Source organism: Carassius auratus, chromosome 30 (genome assembly GCF_003368295.1).
Source record: "Carassius auratus strain Wakin chromosome 30, ASM336829v1, whole genome shotgun sequence".
NCBI classification, from domain to species: Eukaryota; Metazoa; Chordata; class Actinopteri; order Cypriniformes; family Cyprinidae; genus Carassius; species Carassius auratus.
The window spans coordinates 20,819,121-20,840,972 of NC_039272.1; the positions used below are offsets into that span (position 1 = coordinate 20,819,121).

Below are 21,852 nucleotides of genomic sequence, written 5' to 3' on the forward strand. Positions count from 1 at the left end.
GTTCAGGCTGAGGTGAATTAAGCCAGCGTGTAACATAGCCGCGGTGAAAGTGAGCAGAGCAGACAGCGGGAGGTCAAGGGTCAAATGGAGAGCTGGGAATGAGAGGAGACCAGAATCAATTTGAGGACCAAGGGCAAGGGCTGCAGTGAAACATTAATGAAGAGCACAAGATGGAGAAAGAAAAGTAACCCTGTTACAATTAAGGCACCAGAAGTAAAAGTTCGCCAAGAAACGAACTAGAAAGACAAAGCCACTGAGCAGTGAACCTCTGGAGTAAAGTACTAAACTGAACAGTGAATTATTTGTGTATAGAGAAAAGAGAATTATTTGAGAATTGTTTGAGACAATCGTAACTGTTGTGATTCTTCATACAGAGGATTTGAGAATTAAGCAAACCCTTAACCCTGAGTATTAAACTGTAGTGTGTAGTTTGTGCTATAGACATAAATGCTGCTTTAGCCTGTATACAGCTAATTTTACAAATACTACTAAGCTATTTACTTAAAATTTTCTACTGTTGGATGATGAAAAGGTGATGAAAATCCCCATAGATTTACTTTTATTAGGGAATATCTTGAATATGACTTAGGGTAGTCACATTTTAACTTGAGATGGTAAGAAACCACCTAACAACCATGAAGTATGCAACAAAGAACAAGAAAGAATGCCTTAGGAAAAGCCTTGCAGCTTCTTGGCAATGTACCACAAAGCCCTAGCAACAACATATTACCCTAAAAAGTTAAGAATCCCATAGCAATGCCATGGCAACCATTTAAAACTCCTCAGCATAATGAAAGCAAGTTTTGCGCCACTCACATTATTTATTTATTATTATTATTTTTCTTCCAGAAATTGTATGCATTTGTCAGCGTAATAAAGGACTTTCATACTACTGTCAACTTAATATCAAATGTGTGTATAGCCGTAGGGGAAAGTGGGCAGTCCTTGGAAATCTGCTGCCTGATGTACAGTTTAAAACGCATTTGTTTGCTTGTGGTGGCTCAAGGTGAAAGCCCTGGCGGCTATGCCCTGATAAAATGTTCCCTAATCAAGCCAACCCCAAACTAAAGGAGGGATAAATCTCTCTGTCACCTCTCTCATTCTCGCCTTCATCTGAAGGCCGTTAGTCTCATTAATACCCTGCCAGAGCACAGTTAGGACATTCACATGAATATTAATCGACAAGACTCTTTTTTCCTTAGCGCTCCATATTTCCCCCATCCGTTCTTTCTCTTCGCTTCCAATTTCACCACAAATTCTAATCACTCCCTTAAGTCCTTCTACTCTCAATGAGAGAGGGAAAGAGTGTAGAAGGCTTGGGCAATAGGGTGAGAGCAATAGACTACTGGCGAGAGTTTGCAAGTAAGAGAACTCATGAAAAAAAGCCACATGATTTGCATTTCTTTTGCTTTCTTTCACCTCTTCTCTCTCTCGCTCTCTGTCAGGAGAGCTGCTGGAGGAAGGATGAGGATGAAAGGAAAAGGCTGACTTCTTACCTCCTTGGAAGCGATTAATCAGCACTTTCAATCCTTCAGAAAACAGCCCGAGTTTTTTGAAGGGGAATTTCAAGCAGTCTTTCACGGGGGCTAGAGCTAGATGGTCTCATTTGTCTTCCCAAGATTTTGGTTGATTTATGTACATCTGAAATGCGAGGCAAAACACTGAGGACTCATTAATCTCCAAAGTGATACGTTATGTGCGATAAACCCGAACTCACAAATACGCTCTTTCATTTTTATCTCTACGTGGATTGTTTTCTATGTTCCTTCTTCACTACCTATCTCTGGCCTCCCCTGATTAATGGTTAAACAAATAAGACCCCGGTTAACCAAGTTAACTGTATCCTGCACTAATGAATCCTTGTGTCAATATTGCACTTTCTGAAAAAGGGAACTTGTAAAGTGACCTCAGGAACATCACCGGTGTTGTGTTCTACTTTTGCGCACTATCAGTCCAGAAACCAGATGTTCAAAACTTTTTTATTACATTTTATTTTTTTCAGAAAAACACAGTGCCTGTGTGCCAGGAAACACCTCTCCATTTATCGTAGATGTGATACATTGTGTACACAATCTCCGTAAATGGTGTCAACGCTCCACAAAGGCCAAAGACCTTGTGAATGACACACTAATCTTTGTATTCATCGGATAACAGCTCACAGTTTCCCTTGTAGTCTTTAATATGCTTTGTTTATCTTAGAGGGACAATTCCTACAGTACAACATTGACATTCCCTGAGTATTGATTGAAAGAGTTCATTTCAGAAAGTGCTGTTGTTTGGAGCTAACAGGCATGTGTTTGTAATTGAAGTTGAAGGTTAGCATATGCACATGGGGTTTATGCAAGGCCTGGGTATGTTGTTGGAACTCGTCTAGTCATGAGGGGGTTGTTTCCCTGAAGGAAAACAACAGCAAATTAACGGTGCCAAACAAATATGTAAGCAAGAACCTGTGCGCCTTCGTATTTTACAATGTCAAGATGGAAAGGATTAGACTGCATACTGTGGGCGAGGGAAACAAAAGAAAGAAACTGAATTAAGGCAAGCAGAGCTCACAAAATGCAAATTGCAAATGGGAAATTGGTATTGATTCTTCTGTTGTATGCGATGAAAAGTTTTCACATGCCTAGATGGAAGCATTCACCGCAAATGAGTAGCAAAGAAGTACACTTGGTTTGAATTTGCAGTTACAGCTATGACTTTCTATCTCTGACAGTCAGAGTAAAAACTCTTTCTCTCTTTAGCTTGCAGTCCAGGCACCTTCAAGTCCAAGCAGGGTGAAGGGTTCTGCTCCCCGTGTCCACCCAACAGTCGGACAAGTTCTGGAGCCTCCAGCATCTGTTCCTGCAGGACCGGCTACTATCGGGCGGACAATGATTCACCTGACTCAGGATGCACCAGTGAGTAATGCCCTCATCTAAACCTGCCATTTCACCCACCGTGAACTTATCTAAACATAAGGGTGTGGTTTATTTACCATGTTCTCAGCTCTCAAAAGCCACATTAATTATTATTATTATTGTTATTTTACGTTTCCCTTTCTTCGGTTTCATATTAGCTTCTTTCTAACTCTGTTCATTGTCAGCACTCTGAACAGATACTTGGAAAAAAAATAAAAAAATAAACAAGGTTTTGATTAATTGGATGTATATTAAAGCACTTAATCCACAGTGAGTCTATGGGAAGCCTTTTTGAAAGGTTTATTAAGATGAACATGACAAAAATATTTGCTTTTTGCAGCCGTACCCTCAGCTCCACGCAGTGTCATCTCCATTGTAAATGAGACGTCACTTGTACTTGAGTGGAGCGAGCCACGTGACCAAGGTGGAAGGGAGGACCTCCTTTACAATGTTATTTGTAAGAAATGCCTTCCTGAGCGTGGTACCTGCACAAGATGTGATGACAACGTGGATATCTCTCCTCGCCACCTTGGGCTTACTGAGAGACATGTGACGGTCAGAAACCTTCAGGCTCACACCCAGTACAGCTTTGAGATTCAGGCCGTCAATGGAGTCTCCAACAAGAGTCCATATACACCCCACTTTGCCTCTGTTAACATCACCACCAACCAGGCTGGTGAGTTCAGTGGATTCTTTTGATTTCAAGATTGTTATCAATATATTGTTGTCTACAATGGTACAAAAACTACCCTGAACAGCCACTAACTGATTTGTTTTAATAACCAGCCCCGACCAGCTCGATCAGCCTTCATATTCCAAAACACAGATACCATTTTTACATTTTCCTACTGGTTCCATGTGTGTCCATAAAGGTTTTTCTTCACTTGCTCTAGCTTGAAATAATGAAGTGTAATGGCCTTTATTAAGATATTTCCAACCCGCAACGCTCTACCCAAAGAGCTCAGCCCACAGAATGCATCAATGCCTGCGAGCCGTGCTATGAGGCTCAGGAGCAAAGCTAATCTACTCTAGGCTAGAGTGTGCTGGGTTAGTGAGATGTGGAGATGCATTAACCTGGTGAAAATAGTCTCTTACTGTGTGATCTCAAGTTTTGAACTGACACTGGACTTCTCAGGATATTTTAGCACTCTATGCTAGCACCCAGCTTTAAGAGTTCCTATCTTTGCTCTCAGGGATTGACTTCAGTCATTGTCATATAACCCATGCAATCCTAGGGTGACTTGCGGACCCACAAATCTGCCCATCCCCATGGTTTGAAAACTTCAGGAGGGTCTGTGATCAGATTATCTCCCAGGACTGTGTTTGGATATTCATTTTAAGACAAAACATAAATATTGGCCATCAGCTCAAGGGACGTCATGGTTACTTCCACTGCCTCCTCAAGATGAGACCCCTTAATCCTGGGGTGAAAGTAAGCAAACTGGCTGGCCAGGGAGCATTGTCTGCAGGGTGAAGCTTTTCTGAGCAAGGCCTGGGTTAGGAGGTTGATGGTGTTGGTATGGAGGAGAAGAGTGAACTTTTGGGGAAGGTGGACAGAGGAACAGACTGAACAGTAAAGAGCTAATAGGGAAACGATCAAAGAACCGGACCTGGGGATTAAAATGCTTAAAAATAAAAATGAAGGAGGGAGAGAGAGACAGAGGCAAGAAAGTAGGGGATGTTGAGAGCTACTGTAGTGTGTGAATAGAACTTGATAACATCAGAAACTGGAGATGACAACATCAGGTCTGAGGACAAATGGGAACAGTATAGATTATGTAAATATATTATGTAAAGCTAGATGCGAAGAAGAAGTAAGGAGCTATGTAAGAACTTGTGTTAACACAACTATATATATGCTTAAACAATTCCAGGTCACATTTAATCCTAAAAACAAACAATATATTATATATTCCAGGGAATTTTAAAGGATATAAATAAATTAATTTTGTGATAATTACCCCAAAATTAAAAAAAAAATTACAGTCATTTCAGGTGTGATTCTCATTAGGTTCTTATTAGTAATTTTACAGTATTGCAATAAAAATATTAAAATCTGCTTAAATTACAGGAGCACAATTCAAACTAATATTACTAATAAACTAATATAATATATCTTTTTCACATTGCAGGAATTTGGGAAAGAAAGAGTTTAGGGAGTGGACAGAGGGTGTGTGCAGCCATAAATATATTTGCATGTGTGTGTAGGTTGTGTGGACTGGATCTGCCAGATACTAAGCCTTCCGGTTTGTCTGCCATATAGTGCTTTTTACAAGACTTTAGAATCCAATCTTTATGTGAAGTTGAGAGGCTGGGGCCCTGAAAGGGCCAAAGACTAAGAGCTGTCTGAATGCTTACACATCAAAGCAGCTCTTTGGTAATCCTGAATGTGAACATGCTCTAAATGTGAAAAAATAAAAATAAAAATAAAATAAAAATAAAATTCAGCTTTCATTAAAATATGATTTCTCTAATTTTTCCGACACAGCTCCCTCTGCAGTCCCTACCGTCCACCTGATGGGGGCTTCAGCCAACGCCATGAGTCTTTCCTGGCTCCCCCCTGAAAAACCAAATGGCATCATCTTGGATTACGAGATTAAATACCATGAGAAGGTAAGAGCCAGTGTAAGTCAATGAAGCAAAGGGCATTCAATCACAATTCAACCACTGTCATCCTCTGCTCTATACATAATCGTTCGTCCTGACAACAGCATCAACTCTTCCTCTCTCTCGTATCCTAACACTCTTCCCTAACTCCATCCTTGATTGATCCCATACTCTCGAACGCTGATACCGCATGACGGTTGGAGCTTGGCAGGGATGGAGGCAGGAGGATTTGCATAGAGGAAAAGAAAGGGCCAGGCATATCTGCTTTGTGTTTGATGTGTTGTACTGACAGATTTAACCAGAGCTGCCAGACACTCGCTGGCTGGGTGCTGGCTGGTTTTATATGGCTTGTTTTATCACTGTTCCCACAGGACCAGGGAGAAGCTATTGCCCACACCATGACAGCCCAGCGTAGCTCGGCACGCATTGAGGGTTTGAAGCCAGGCACACCGTATGTTGTGCAGGTTCGAGCCCGAACGGTGGCAGGGTATGGCCGCTATAGCATCCCTACTGACTTTAGCACCAACCACCAGGGTATGTAAAACAACGTATATTCCTATATTATCACATATAAACAACTTTCTTTCACATAATATCAAGCAGTTGTGTGAATCTGAAAGTAAAAATACCTCTCATAGAAAAAGAAACGCCATAAATAGATCAAAGAAATATGGTTCTCTTGAATACATCCTGTGATATCTCTCTGTGCCTCTCACACAGCCGATCCAGACAAGACTCTACAGGAGCAGCTACCTCTCATTGTGGGGTCTCTGACAGCAGGGCTGGTCTTCATCATTGTTGTTGTGGTTATTGCCATTGTCTGCCTCAGGTAAATGGTTCGATTTTTAACGTACCTTAATAACATTCAGTAAATGTACTTATTGTATAAATGGATCACACCAAGAGTAGAGGAAAGAATTAGAAGTCAAAGTATACCTATGAAACAAACAAAATTTTTTGAGTGCATATGCAATTTAGTTGCCCATAATGCTTACTTGGAACCTATTTGACAATTAATGAATACAGTTCGAGAATCAGATTCATTCTGGGTCATCAGTTATTTTGGATCTTGTACTTCGTAAACTATAGCTAGTGGTCTCAAATGTACATGTGCCCTACATTGGAATTCCGCAGTGTCCCAATGATCATTGGCACTGGCACTTTCCATTCTGTGGCCACCTTCCCATTTCCACAGTTGAGGGCAAGGCAGCTGTGCATTTAAAGCCTTATCGTGCCAAAATTCTAAATTTGCTCTCTCTTTCATTCTAATCAGCACAGTTTTGTGTCAGTATCGTAACTTATCTGTGATTGAAAAAAAAAATGTAGGCCTTGGCATATTCTGGAACTGAATTTGAATTGGAAATGAGATACAAATCACCAGCGGGTATTATTGGCCCGGTTACTAGTAAGACAACAAAGGGATTGCATTAACTTAGTAGAGGGGGGTTGGGTTTGTTGAAATTGCATTGCATTTAATGGACTGAGTGAAAAAAAGTGTGAAGGAAGAGACAGGAGTAATTTAAACAATGTAGCTGTAAAGTTTCCTTTGCATGTAAATGGAAGCAATACAACCAGTGATGCTACTGTTTTTCTTAGCTGTCTTTATGCAGATTTGACAAGTGACAAGGGTCTCTTGAGGATGAATTCGCTGGATTTTGTTCTCTTAATTTTCATATCATTCTCTTTCTGTAAAGCCCCTTTCACACTGCACGTCATATTGCCGGAACATTGCCGGGTCGCCTTCTGTGTGAAAGCAACCACATCCCGGGATTGATTCCTGAATTGAACCCGGGTCGGAGACCTAGTAACATTGCAAGATTCATCCCGGGACGAGCGCTGTGTGAACAAAAGCCAGATCTAATTCCGTGTCGTGATGACGCGCGTTATAGCGTGACTATTTTACTGGCTGTTTTGAAGGAAGATCAACGTTCGAGACGAAAACATATGTGCAAACTGTAATGAAGCAGAGATCATTTAGTTCCTCACTTTCCGCGCTGACGCCGAGATCGTTCGCTTGCTTCAGTCAAAGTATAACGTGCCTAATGTTTTTGACTCGTACATTACACGTCACGCCCTGATGTCACGTGTCGTTACGGGATCTTCAAGGGTTGTGTGTGAAAGCATGCACATATTCCGGGTCATCACTGGCAGTGTGAAAGTGCAAAATCTAGCAACCCGGGAACAATTGCCGGAACATTTTACTCCTATATTTGCCGGAATGGCAGTGTGAAAGGGGCTTAATTGACCTCGATTTATATGCCTAAATGGGCTGGCAGGGTAAAAGCAGGTCCTTTTTAAATGCTTATATTCCTATATTTAGATAGGACGTCATCAACATTTTGTGACTGATTGTATTGTTTTTGGTTTACAGGAAACAACGCAATGGCTCAGAATCAGAATACACAGAAAAACTGCAACAATACAGTAAGTCTCTAAAGAGTTTACTTGCATTCTGATGACTAACAATGCTATAAATATTGTTGATTATGGCAGTGTGATTCATATGGCTATTCGCACTATTGAATCCCCTATAGTCACACCGGGGATGAAGGTCTACATTGACCCATTCACCTATGAGGACCCGAATGAGGCCATCCGCGAGTTTGCCAAAGAGATTGACGTTTCCTGTGTGAAAATCGAGGAAGTCATTGGCGCAGGTAACCAACACAAGCTCCTGAGCAACAGGGGGAAGACAGCTAGGCACACCCTGGCCATACCTTTAGAGGACTTCACTCCAAGCGGTACTTCAATCAACTCATCCCGCTCCAAAATATATGCCCTTAGCACCTTACCAATGTCTCTAACAGCTTTACTTACAAAATGGAGCTTCTGAGGTTATCTTCAGAGCTAACTATAGAGCTACCATTCCTGCTAACTTACCAAGCCTGTCCTGAGCCTGATGACAATTAAATGTCCTCTTGACCCTATGACCTGTTAAATTCCTTCCTGCCCTTCAGACTACTCCCCTTTGTTTTGTGAAGTTTGTAATATCAGAGCCAAAAACAAACAAGCACACAAGCAAAAAAGTAGGGTTCTGGTTCAGTAAGACATGCAGCCATGTTGTAATGAATTGAGGAGCCCCATGTCAGACTCCAACAGACAAGGCTTTAAACATCTAACGCTGCTTCCTGAACCTGTTTTTTCCTAGCTTTGTATAAAGTGATGAACCCCTACCATGTCCTTCCCTGAACCCTTTGTTTCTCTTGCACTTGCTTACACATTGCCCTAGACTGCAGACGCAAGTCATCCAATCCTCCCAAGCTTCTGTCCCCACCTTCTTCCCACATTACTACCCTCACTCCCTCCAGACCCTAGCATTCTCTGAATGTACCCTTTACCCTTTCCACTTTTGCTTTTCCCATTTCCTTTTCAGTACCCTAACTCCCAAAAACCCTTCAAGAGCTTTTACTGCTGAAGCATTCCTTCCCTCACCCTACCCCTTCCTTCGCACCCTGGATACACTCCAATAGCATCATCTTTAGCCATGGCTTCTCTTGCTGTCTCCCCCCGCTTCCCCCTGGCCCCTTTATTCTAACCAATAACTGTCCCTCTCCCCTTTCTCTCCCACACTCCTCCACTCTTCCCTCTCCTCTCTCCACTCCACCTTTTCTTCCTCTCTCTCTTGTCTGTCCATTACTTATGTAGGAGAGTTTGGAGAAGTCTGCCGTGGCCGTCTGAAACTACCTGGACGGCGTGAGATCATTGTGGCCATCAAGACTCTGAAGGCAGGCTACACGGAACGCCAAAGAAGGGACTTCCTGAGTGAAGCCAGCATCATGGGCCAGTTTGATCACCCTAATATTATCCGCCTTGAAGGAGTGGTGACGAAGAGTCGGCCAGTCATGATTGTCACTGAATTCATGGAGAACGGAGCACTGGATTCCTTTCTCCGGGTTAGAAATGCTTACTACTATTAAATTAATGTTTTTTTTTTTGCCTTGTGGGACATTTATGGTATATTCAAGTAATATACCACACCATGCGTGAATACCATAATTGTTGCAGTCTTGCAAGATTTAGTCCCACTTTAGTTTTCTAATAAAAAGAGATGTTCTCACCTGTCCACTAAAAAAAAAAACATATTTTCTAAATAGTGGTGACAAATAGATTAGCTGCTAGCTGAGACTTTGAGAGATGAATCATCTGGCTGATGAGTCAAATCCTGGAAAGTTAAAAACACTTACACAGCAGCATTTTTGTTATAATGGGTCTGTGATTTTTCCCACTCTATCCAACAGCTAAATGATGGACAGTTCACAGTCATCCAGCTCGTCGGTATGTTGAGAGGCATTGCATCCGGCATGAAATATCTCTCCGACATGAACTATGTGCACCGTGATTTGGCAGCCCGTAACATTCTGGTCAACAGCAACCTGGTGTGTAAGGTTTCCGATTTTGGCCTTTCTCGTTTCTTGGAGGATGATCCCACTGACCCCACCTACACCAGCTCATTGGTCAGCATTCAAATCTTTATCCATTAATATTCCTATGTCAGTTAAAAGTGATCAGCGCAATAAAACGAAACAAAAAACAAACTATTTATCCTCTTGCATCTGTAGGGAGGAAAGATCCCTATACGCTGGACAGCACCAGAGGCTATTGCTTACAGGAAGTTCACCTCAGCCAGTGACGTCTGGAGCTACGGCATTGTGATGTGGGAGGTGATGTCATATGGTGAGCGCCCATACTGGGACATGAGCAACCAAGATGTAAGTTTTCTCTCTACTTTGCCTCTGTTCAACTTAATTTGATCATAAACTAACACCAACTATTATTTTTTTTCCATCAACAGGTAATCAATGCTGTCGAGCAGGACTACCGACTGCCCCCACCTATGGATTGCCCAACTGCCTTGCATCAACTCATGCTAGACTGCTGGGTGAAAGAAAGAAACTTGAGACCTAAGTTCTCCCAGATCGTCAATACCTTGGACAAACTCATTCGCAATGCCGCCAGCCTTAAGGTGGTCACCAGCACACATTCTGGGTAAGGGCACACATGGACATATTAGCATGCTAATTAACATGTTTGCATGGTTTTTATCTCCTCAGCTAACCAAGCAGTTTTAAAGACTTATACAAATTGGTTATCTCATTACAAATTTAGAATTAGGCCAAAGTTAAAGCGTTTTGAATTAAGAGCGTATTGATTTCAGCTAATTTTCAATTGACAAAAATATTGTAAGCTGAGAAACTCTAATGTTATTGAAATCAGGATGACCTTCAGTCAGTAAAACATTGATTGTTTTGCCTGAAATGCTTGCTCCGGTTTACACACACTCGGCTTTCGTATTTGAGATATTTAATGGCATACGCTTCCTTCCAGATGCATGTCACTATATAACAGCATTTTACTTGTTTATCAGCACTTTTGCACAGAATTTGCGGTTGCACTTTATTTTACAGTACGTGTACTAACATGTACTTATAGTGTCCTTACAGTGTATTTATCTAAGAAAGTTCTGGTAACACAAGGTAACTACATGGGGTAGGGTTAGGTTTAGGGGTAGGTTCAGGGTTAGTACCTAGTTATTACATGGTTATTGTAATTACTATAATAAGTAGATAGTATGTACATGAGGATCAGGACTGTAAAATAAAGACACACAGTACTTGTCAGCCAGAAGCTGTAGGCAGGTTTTGACCTACCTCGGGGTGCCTGCCTCTAGGCTGTAGGTCCTGGGGGAAGGTCTCCAACAACCAGGAAACTGTGGGAGACACTTTGTCTACTCTGCAATGATCAGAGGATAAAGGAATAATAATTAGTTAATGTAGTTCTGAGATGGGAATGGTTTTAATTAGCAAGTAACAAGATTTTAAAAGGGCCAATGGAGAGGTGGCCTGCCTGCTGAGCCTAATGAAAGACTGAGAAATGGGCTCCTGTTGTTGCAACATTTGATGTTCTGTGTACTACCTTCAGTGATCAATGCCTTAACTAAGCTAAGGACAGTTTAATTAGTTAATATTTGCTCTCAATGCTGAGTTCAAGGTAGTTTAGTTTTGCACAGAGATTTGTTCTTCTGGTTTCCTGATACAGTTTCCCCGTCTCGCACTTAAAATCAACATTCCTGAGATGTGAGAGCCAGGCCAGCTCTAACAATGTCCCATTAAGAAAAGCTGCCTTCCAGGTTAATGACCACAAACCTTCAGCCCTAAAGGCAGGAGCTTATTAAAAATCACTCTTCCCATCCATCTACAGACCTTGTCTTCAAAAGAGCCACTGTTCCTTTATTATTAACTTTTTTTTTCTTTCTTAGGCTTTTAATTGTTAATTAATCTAATGCTGTCAAAAGACAGCTAGGTTCAGTAGAGCAGATAGTTTGCAGACAGAAGTGTCTTTGGTCTCAAACTTGTCCCCACAGTCTAGATCTCACTTTTACTTATGAAGACCCCCAGTCTGGTCGTAGATTGTGTCTGGTCTAAGTTTGGTTTTATCTAATCTAATTTAAACCGGCAGCTTTTATGCATGACATTAAATGTAGTTGCACGGTAGTGCAAGAAGAATCTACACAGGCAAATGCAGGCAAACATTATTTAAATAAAATAAATGTTGCTCTTGGAAGATTACGGAGATGGTCGACCTACTTGTCCTACTTGGAAAAACCATGTCTTGCATAAACAAACAGTGTTTTCAAAGGGATATTGAGAAATATAATACAAATTAATGTAGATTTAGAGCATGTCATGCATTGATACACATGAGGTCCAAACATTTGCTGCTTCATGTGGACCCACACCCACAGCATCATTGCAGTTCTCTCTGGTGGGCCACTGCATGTCTCCAGCCAGTAAGCCACAGTGGCAGGTTCAGGCCCTACAGGCCAGGAGAGGTGGTGGTGGTTGTGGGGGGTTTGGGGGTGAGGTTTCGGTGGTGGAGGCCTGTCGTGACCTAACCCTCTCTCTCTCTCTCTCTCTCTTTTTATCTCCACTCCTCTCTTTCTCTGTAGGGCCTCCCAGCCGCTCCTCGACCGTTGTGTGCCTGACTACACCACCTTCACCACTGTGGGCGACTGGCTGGACGCCATCAAGATGAGCCGCTACCGAGACAACTTCCTTAGTTCTGGCTTTGCTTCTTTTGACTTGGTGGCCCAGATGACTGCAGAGTGAGTGTCTCATTCATTTATTGGATTGCTCATCTTTGTTTTGGTGGTCTCACATTAGTTTGAATTCAACGCAATGTGCATTTATGCGACTTCTAAAAAGGTGGTAATAATTTCATAATAGTACTTGCGGCACGGACTTGAGCCAGTTGCATGAAATTGAACTCTGACTTAGACCAAGCGATCAAACCAACCTTAAACAGTACTTCTACAGGGAATTAAAGAGACAGTCAATATTTTAGTTATCTGAATGAGATTAGTGTTAAAGCAATTTTTCTCATCTCACGTTAATTAATTGTAACGTTTCATCGCAACAAAGGAATCTTACAAAGGTCACTGTCCAGAACTAAATCTGTGATTTGTTGCTATTTTAAATGTCTAGACAGATGTGAAGAAAGCTGTTGGGATCAAATGAACTAATAAAGAAAAACATATATATATATATAAATTCATCACACCCATTAAAATGTAATAAAGCATCGAGGCAGGGGTAATTTGTTTCAATTTGGCAACTTGAAAGGTGGACTAGTCGGTGGTTTTCTTGTGCTCTTAATGACTAGTTATTCTCCTAATGGGTTCCATTTATTATCATTTTATCCAACATTGTTGGCGTTATGGGACCAACAAAGGAAAAATGCAGAAAACACTTTACACTGCTAATGTCATGTAATTGTAGAGATGAGAAGGGCAGACAGACTGGGGGCAGCTTGTTCCCCGACAACGTCCTCTTTCGTCCTCTTGAAGGCTTTTGTTTAACAGAAAGGTGAGAAAAAATTGTAAACGGCAAGAGTCTACACTAGCTTTTATCTACACGTGTTGCTGTGTAAACTAAAGCCTCATGAAGAGATTAGATTACCTCAGCCAATGAAACAACAGGAAGCATTTTTATCATAAAGCCTGTGGTAACTTTTCCACCACACTCATACTGCAGTCTGTGTAGTGAAATATTATTCCAAGTCACTTCTATGGTTACGCCAATAGCACATTCTTTATGTGAAATTTGACATCTGGTAGCCTTCGGTACAAAACCATGCAAATCATTGACCAGCGTTTGACCTATCTCCAGTTTGAGAACTGGCTTTGCACAACATACTTGTCTCAGTTCAGTAGCCAAAGGGTGGGGTTGCTCTATTTGCACAACCTAGTGACAATTTGCTAACGGATTTGCTCACCTGGCTATGTTCCCATGGGAGTTTATCACTTGAATACCACCAATTCTGTTCTTTCTTTTAGAAACCACTATGAAATTTCTTGTTTAGCAATGACACAAACATTTTCTTGTTGTTGTTTTCTACAGAGACCTGCTACGGATAGGTGTAACATTAGCCGGTCACCAAAAGAAGATTCTCGGCAGCATCCAAGACATGAGACTGCAAATGAACCAAACGCTGCCCGTCCAGGTCTGAGATGGGGGAGGAACTATTCTAGACGACCCCAGACGCCTGATCATCTCCACTAATCAGATGAAACTGGCTTGCAGTGCCTCGGACAACTTTATCCTTTCCATTTTCCTGTAACGACTGCATTATTTTACACCCGACAGGATTAGATAAGATTATTTTGTACTTATTTTTAAGAACCGAGAGGAAAGCCTATATCCCATGCATGCCTCGCAGCGACTGCAGGACGGGATTCGCCCAATCTCCAAAGCCACCCATAATGAAGTTCTCCCTGAAACTGACTCTGAGGGACGGACTCTCCCGGATGAACATTGCTTATGGAAGAGATACTCCTCTTATAGTACACATAACTTGAATATAAAGACAAAAACTAGAAGTGAATATAAATTCACGAAATTCGCGTTGGACACGATTGCGCAGAAATCCCTCCAGTGCTAGTATGTTCTATTGTGCGTGTGATTGTGTGCTTATTCCCCATCTTCATATTGAAGGTGTTTTATTTAAGGGCACATGCCTCAAACGTACAGGAGGGAGAGGCACAGCCGAGGGCGAAAGATCACGGATGTCGCAGGACCGGATTTAAGGAAGTTGCATTTGTCCACCAGGTTTAAACTGATAAAAGGACTTCTTAGAGTATGCCTGGTGAACTCAGGATGCTTTCATAGTTTAAAATAAAGGATTCTCAGCTGTGTTTTCACAATTTCAATTGATGTTTTCTTTTATTCTCTTCTGTTGTTTTCCCTCACCCAGTTTTGTTTCTGTTCCACAATGAGTTGACATTTAGCTGGTCGGCAGTCATTATATCAGGATTCTTTAGCAGTTACAAAAGAGAAGGTCTGTGATAATCTGTACTACACTGCAAAAAAGATATATATATATATATATATATATATATCTAAATATATATATATATTTTTTTTTTAAAAATCAATGTTTGACTAAACTAAACATTCGTAAAACAAGATCAATTTGAGAAGTAAAATTGCGCACTATATTAAGACTTGTTTTTTCTTTGTCGAATTCTTATGTCAAGCATAAATCTAACAAAATGCGGAGGTTTATGCTTTAAACATAATATAAATCAAATGAACGCAATATTACTTAATACATTTTAATCTTTTTTCGAGGATGTTTTTATTTTTTTTATTTTTTAGGAAAATGACAAACTACTTATTTAAAAAAAAAAAAAAAAATATATATATATATATATATATGTATTTTTCCAGTGTAAAAATCACTGACCATCTCTACAATGACTGAGTGTGAGGATGACAATGTTGTAGTGTGTGTGTTTCTGTGTGTAAGTGTGTGTGTGTATAAAAAATGGAGAGTATGAGGATTATGCGCACATTCTCCACATGAGCGTTTCAGTTGTGTTCGAACAGTGGAGCACTAATGCATGAAACGACTTACCACATGGAGCTCCAGTTATATATATTATTACTTATGAAACAATAATATGTAGAGAAATACCAATTTCATGTTCATTTTATGATTTTATTTTTACATATCCCAAGAATCCAAAAGGACTGATTTATTTATTTAAAGATCTGACATAAATTTGAACGCTGACAATTAAAAAAAAAGATAAAAGATGGAATTTTGGAATGCTGTCATCAGGAGGAAACAAGAAATGCAGAGGACGTGTATTGAAACTGGTTTAAATGAATAGAAGGTGTTGGACATCTCATCAATGTTGGGCAGATCTAGTAAATCTCTTTAATATTAAAGCTAAGCCTTTCCGTCACCACCACAAAGAGAGACTGCTAGTACCAATTCTCAAAGCTAACCCGTTGTAAAGCTTACTCACCAGGCGGTTTGTTCATTTCTCTTCAATCATATTTTCAGAATGACTGAATTTCCAGGGGCGTTTTCAAATGAGATCTTGAACCACGGTGGTAATTCACGTTAGTGCCATGCGGTAGGCCGAATACATTGTAATTCTCAAGCTGTCGGTTTGTCTTCCACATTATTTAGCCTTCAACTCTTTTTCTTGCGCGTGGGCTTGATGAAAGACCCCACCACAGACTCCATGTGTCAGTCTGATTAACACTAGGCCGATCTTACGGGCGAATGTTTACAGCCTGGCAGAGACAGATGACCAACCCATCATTATTAAACGCTTCTTGCCTTATGTTCTCGGCTGCTCTGATTAGTTTTCCCCACGTCAAACAAGAAAGATCTAAAATATGCTAAATAGTAGCATGTTTGATGGGTTAAGAAGCCAATAGAGGTTGTTATTACCAAAATCTGTTTCAATGCTTATATACTGCGCTACGGAAAACGCTACTGCATATATTCTGCGCTGTTTCTGGTTTTGTTTCATTCCTAATTTCACAAACCCTCTCAATTACAAGCTCCATGTAATATAACATGCTGATGACAGACATTATCTTTTTTCTTATATGACAGATCTTGATGTATATGAACCCTGTTTGGTAAAGCTCCTACGTGCTACTAACTTACAAGGCGTTTGGGAACTAAACGGAGCTGCTTTGGTCAAATTCAACATGTCTGATGGTATATTCTCTCATAACTGGATTCGAGTGTGTGTGTGTGTGTGTGTGTGTGTGTGTATGTATGACTGTATTCGGGTGAGGTGCTATTGTCACTGTGCTCTAATCAAAGCAGTTTTGCAACATAACTTGCATGATTTTGGTTCTATAACTCTGTGCCAATGGTCGCTCTCCATCTCTGACTCTTTCTCTCTTTCCTCTACTCCTCTCTTGTTCCTCTCTTGACAGTTTTCCTGATTTTCGAAGTTTCTCTTTTATATTAAAAAACAAGCAAAAAATTGTTTTTCTTTCCAAGCAGTTAAAAGTCTTCTCATCACATCACAAATCACTGACGCGCAAAAGCAAAATGTCTGCTGTGTGCCGTACTTATATTGAGAGAAGCAAGACACATTTCAAGACTTGTTTTTTTTTTTCTTGTTCTTTTTTGTTTTGTTTTGGAAAGCATTGAGATGTATTTAATGGTGAAGACAAAACAACAGCGATTAAATAATGCATTCTTGTAGAAATATTTTTAAAAAAACCCTTTTGCAATTAAATTATTTAAGAAATACCTGTGTTTGCTGTGTGATTTCTTGCGTGGTTTGTTTTACAGACGCTGTTGAAAGCTATGTGTATCGACATATACAGTAATTGTTGTCCTTTCTCTAAGTGGTCCAACATTTTTCAGGCACGCTGGGGCCACAGATTCTTGCTGAATTGAAAAGCCTGAGGATTTTTAAGACCGTCATCCTCTATAAAACATTCTGGCCTGTATTTGTGAGGGGAAAGCATTGATCTCTACGGGTCAGGCCACCTGCCTTACACACACGGACTGTGAGGACGATTGTGGTGTCCATGTGTTGCTCACAGTGTTCTGGACTTTGCGAAATGGAGAATCCTCATGGTCTAAGATATTAGCGTTGATGTTTTACTACTTAAGTTTGTATTGTTTGTGTTTTATATTATATGCAATATGTGGTTTCATGGTCTTCATAAGGAGACCACTAGTAACTATAGGGGGCTGTATTATTTATTTATTTGTTTATAATGGATCCAGGTACATTGTCGCACTCAATTAAAATGTGAAGTTTGTAATGCTGGTATCATATGGTTTTGAAAAAAAAAATAATAATAATAATAATAAATATTAGTGCTGGGCAACGTTTATTATTATTTTTAATCGTGATTAATCACATTGTTATGCACACAACTAATAATGCGTTCAAAAGTAGTGTGTTGTGTGCTTTTTTCATTACTGCAATATGAACAAAAGTGTAATAACATTTGGTTTGCAAACACTTTAAACAAATAATGCTTTTAACAGCAGTGTTCCTTTTATATAGTAGCAGTTAAAATATTATTTATAGCATAAATCTCAACTTATAATATTAATGTAATTAAATTAAATATAAAACAAGCCATTTGTCACTGCCAGGACAGTTTTTATAGAAAATATAGTTTGTTATAGAAACACAGGTTATGCTCAGAGTCCAGAGCCTGGATCATAACATTATAACAGCTACATTCCTATTAGTGACCTGCACGATCAGAGCGGGTCCCATCACAGCAGAGTACGGAGCGGGACAACACTCGATGTCCGGGTAGAGAGTGTAAGTGTAAAGTGTAAAGAGGTGTGCGAGAGCTCGCTTCAGTTATATATCAATCAGTGAGTGTGAGCGCTAACCACACCGGAGCACAGATCTTCTGATACGTGCTGCATGATTGTGTGAATATTTCAGAGCGGCAAAAGAGATAGATGCGTAAAGCAATATATTGCGAGAGAGTTACCAAGTCCCATACAACTCAAAAAAATAAACCACAATGTTAACAAAACAATGCACTCCACTGTGTTGAGCGACAGCGCTTCTTTGTTGTCTTCGTTTGCTATCGGAAACTATGTTAAGGCACGTTAAAATAATTGTTGGGGTTAATTAATTAAAGCGTTAACTTGCCCAGCCCTAACACACACACACACACACATATACACACACACATATACACACACACATATATATATATATATATATATATATATATATATATATATATATATATATATATATATATATATATATATATATATATGCAATTTACGGCAAAAGAAAAGAAAAGAAGAGAGAGAGAGAGAGAGAGAGATATTTATTTATAATATTTTATATTTTATCTAATTGGTTTTGGGGGGTCTGCAGGGATTCTCTAGGATATCATTGACTGTTTTACGTTTTGTTTTGTTGTTTATTTTGTTCGTGTGTTATTTACTTTGTGTCTTTGTAGTTTTGTATTATTTGTTTTGTTATGTTGTTTGTTTTGTGTGCGTTTTGTTTAATTTTGTGTTTTATTTTTGCATGTTGTTTATTTTGTTTTGTGTTTTTATATTTTTGCAAGTTGTTGTTGGTGTTTTTTGTTTGTTTGTTTGTTTTGTTTTGTTTTTCTCCATCATGTCGCGGTTTTTTGTTTTGTTTATATTTCTGCATGTTTGTTTTGTGTGTTTTTTCTTTCTTTCATTTTGTTTTGTTTATATTTCTGCATGCTCTTGGTCACTTGGTCTGCTCTGTACCTCATTCAACTACCTCTTCAGTCAGTTTAAAATAAATAACTGCTCTATCAGTTTTTCTCACTTTAAATCAGTCTGAATAAGCTCTTTTGCACTACAATCATTTTATTTGAACTGTTTGTTTAATTCATTGGTTTGCACTCTATCTTCCATGTGCTTGTGCCGCTTTATACAACTGTATTTCTTTTTTTCATGACCTTATTTGTATAGTTGTACTTTATATTTAATCTGTATCTATCTGTATTTTTTATGCTCTACTGTTATTTGTATGCACCAAGGGTATGAGAGTAACACAATTTCAATTCTCTGTAAGTATTTGCTGTATATTTTGAAGAATTGACAATAAAGCACACTTGGCTTGACTTTTGAATTTTGGTTTTGTTTCATTTTGTTTTGTGTTTTGTATATATTTTTGCATGCTGGTTGCACCGCACAAAAATGTGACTAAAACATTAATAAGCATTAAGCAAAATATAAAATACCTAAATTAATTTTCAAATGCATTTTCATTTTTCATTTATTAATGGATTTAAAAGAGAAGTGACATTTCACTGCATTAGATAACAAAATAAGTGTGTGTATATGCAATGTATGCAGACAAATGATGCAACTTTGATGTTAGTTTTTGGAAGAAAAAAAAGTTGTACAATGTATTTTGTTTCTCTCCTTCTCTTGTTGTTAAGGTTCTGTGCGCAGTTGCACACTTCCTTAAAGACTATGGAGATATGCTTAGAGATCCTTAAAAGGAGGATTACTTGTTTATTGCCTGCGCAGAATGGAGAGAGAGAGAGAGAGAGAGAGAGAGAATACAAGGAGAGCAACCGCTCCTTGGGATGTACCAGATAATAGATTGAGTTAAGCAAGCCCTGACAGATATTATGGGGCAGTAATGTGATGACACAGTGCTTGTATTGTGTGCTATCTCTTGATTTACAATGGCAACCAGTCGCTGTCAGTCTCTGTGGTGAGAGCCATGATATTACAGTGGCTGGCACACACACAAGAGCTGTTGTCAGATTGGAAAGGGAAACAGAGGTGCTTCACGATGGGGCAACAGCACATCCTATAAGGCAAAATGTTTTGACAACAGCAGACGTTGAAACTTCTTTTGACGAAGAGAAAGCATTTGCACAGATTTATGCGCTAACAAAGCAGTATCGCTTTGCATGTGCATTGTTTCAGTGGTTTATTATCATAATCATAACACATGCAATTTCACTTTTTGGGCGAACTTCCCCTTTAAGAAATTGTAGTACTAAAAATGTTCTTAAATTAAGGGGCTAAACTGGGGTCTAAAAGTTGATATTTTAATAATTTAACATCACATTCACATACCTATGGTTCTATGATGTTGGTGAATGGACTCATGACATGCAGATGAGCATATGTGTGTATTTAGTTAATTCTTGATTTAAATCATTCACTCAATTAATCGGTCATGTATTTATAAATCACTTGCAAAGGCATATGAAAGTGCTGTACTAAAATATAAATACATTACACAATCAATAAATCTTAACTAATAACTACATCACTATTATTATTGCATTACATTTTCATGATTTTATTAACAGACAAACAAATAGTTATTTGCTAAATATATATATATAAAAAAAAAAGTAATATTCTCAGTGACATCATAAATGCAAAATGGTGGATGGGAGAAAAATATAATCATATAATTATTTGTATATTTAAATTCACACTGAGAGGCATGATTAAAATACTTTTATTAGCAACTATTCCTCCATCTGCTGTTTTTATGCTACCTAGAGAACTGGGTTGTAAGCTAAGCAGCGTGCTAACATCAAACTCTTGTGTACATTACGATATTTTTGCATGAGAACCTACAATATGCTTATATGCTTTTTTCAAATACGTTGTGAAGTATTACGTCAACCTCTATAATTCATTATACATGCAGGATTCACAGACATTACTAACTATGAGCTTCACCCAGCGTCCTTTGATGAATACTGTGCCTCATGTTTTGGAAAATGAAATGATCAGTACAGCCTCAGAACATACAGAAAGTACAGAGAGAGAGAGAGAGCATCCTCCCTCCCGGCAAAGCCTTTCTATGTGTTCTTTTCTCTTATTCCCATTAGATTCGGCTGATTCTCCACCCACTCCTCACCCCCTCACCCTGTTTCCATCCTCGCCCATCTCCTCCACACTAATCCCTTTTTTCTTTCTCTCGCGCGGTGCAGAGGTTCGGCTAATTGGTCACGTCTGTGGCGTGACACGGGGACCTGACATAATTGTTGGACAAATAGTGTGCCGTTTAGCATCAGGCCTGTCTCGGCTAAGCAACAGACAGAAACTGACTGTAAACGCTAATTACAGGCTCAGCGCCACCACGTTTAATTGGAAGAGGGTTCCCACAAGACTGGGAGTGTTTGTGTGCAGTTCAGAGGAGCTGACAGCAGACTGTGTTCAGAAAATACACGCTGGTCCATAAGGGAAATTAATTCACAAGTATGATATATCATGTGTCAGTAAAGATTTTAGTTTTAAAAATTACAGGTCTTAATATGTTGTGTTTTGTTTTTTGTTGTGTTGTGTTGGTGTTTTTGAGTGTGTGTTTTATTTATTTTGTGTTTTTATTTTTATTTTGTTATTTTTTTCAGCTTTGTGTTGTTTTACTTGCTTTGTGCTTTGTTGTTTATGTATTTTTTGTTGTTGTTTATTTATTGTTTTGTTTTTGTTTTGTTGTCTTTAATTTGTTATTGTTTTTACATTTTGTTTTACTTGTGTTTAGTTTGTTTTGTTTAACATTTTGTTTTGCTTTGTGTTATGT

At 39.2% G+C, this 21,852-nt stretch overlaps 1 protein-coding gene across 6 annotated transcripts in view; it reads left to right on the forward strand.

Annotated features, from left to right (window-relative positions):
• Positions 1 to 14,869, forward strand: part of LOC113049604 (ephrin type-B receptor 3-like) — a 48,322-nt gene extending 33,453 nt beyond the window's left edge. Inside the window, exons 4-16 of one of the 6 annotated variants that reach the window (XM_026212088.1) lie at positions 2,742 to 2,897; positions 3,238 to 3,573; positions 5,386 to 5,510; positions 5,876 to 6,038; positions 6,225 to 6,333; positions 7,876 to 7,928; positions 8,039 to 8,245; positions 9,150 to 9,397; positions 9,743 to 9,958; positions 10,064 to 10,213; positions 10,297 to 10,490; positions 12,451 to 12,606; positions 13,901 to 14,869. In XM_026212088.1, the coding sequence (XP_026067873.1) occupies positions 2,742 to 2,897; positions 3,238 to 3,573; positions 5,386 to 5,510; positions 5,876 to 6,038; positions 6,225 to 6,333; positions 7,876 to 7,928; positions 8,039 to 8,245; positions 9,150 to 9,397; positions 9,743 to 9,958; positions 10,064 to 10,213; positions 10,297 to 10,490; positions 12,451 to 12,606; positions 13,901 to 14,009 (2,222 nt within the window). In that variant the 3' untranslated portion in view covers positions 14,010 to 14,869. Of the gene's footprint in view, positions 1 to 2,741; positions 2,898 to 3,237; positions 3,574 to 5,385; positions 5,511 to 5,875; positions 6,039 to 6,224; positions 6,334 to 7,875; positions 7,929 to 8,026; positions 8,246 to 9,149; positions 9,398 to 9,742; positions 9,959 to 10,063; positions 10,214 to 10,296; positions 10,491 to 12,450; positions 12,607 to 13,900 lie in introns of all 6 variants that reach the window. The other 5 variants (XM_026212087.1, XM_026212090.1, XM_026212091.1 and 2 more) reach the window with 5 other exon arrangements.
• Positions 14,870 to 21,852: the final 6,983 nt, after the last annotated feature.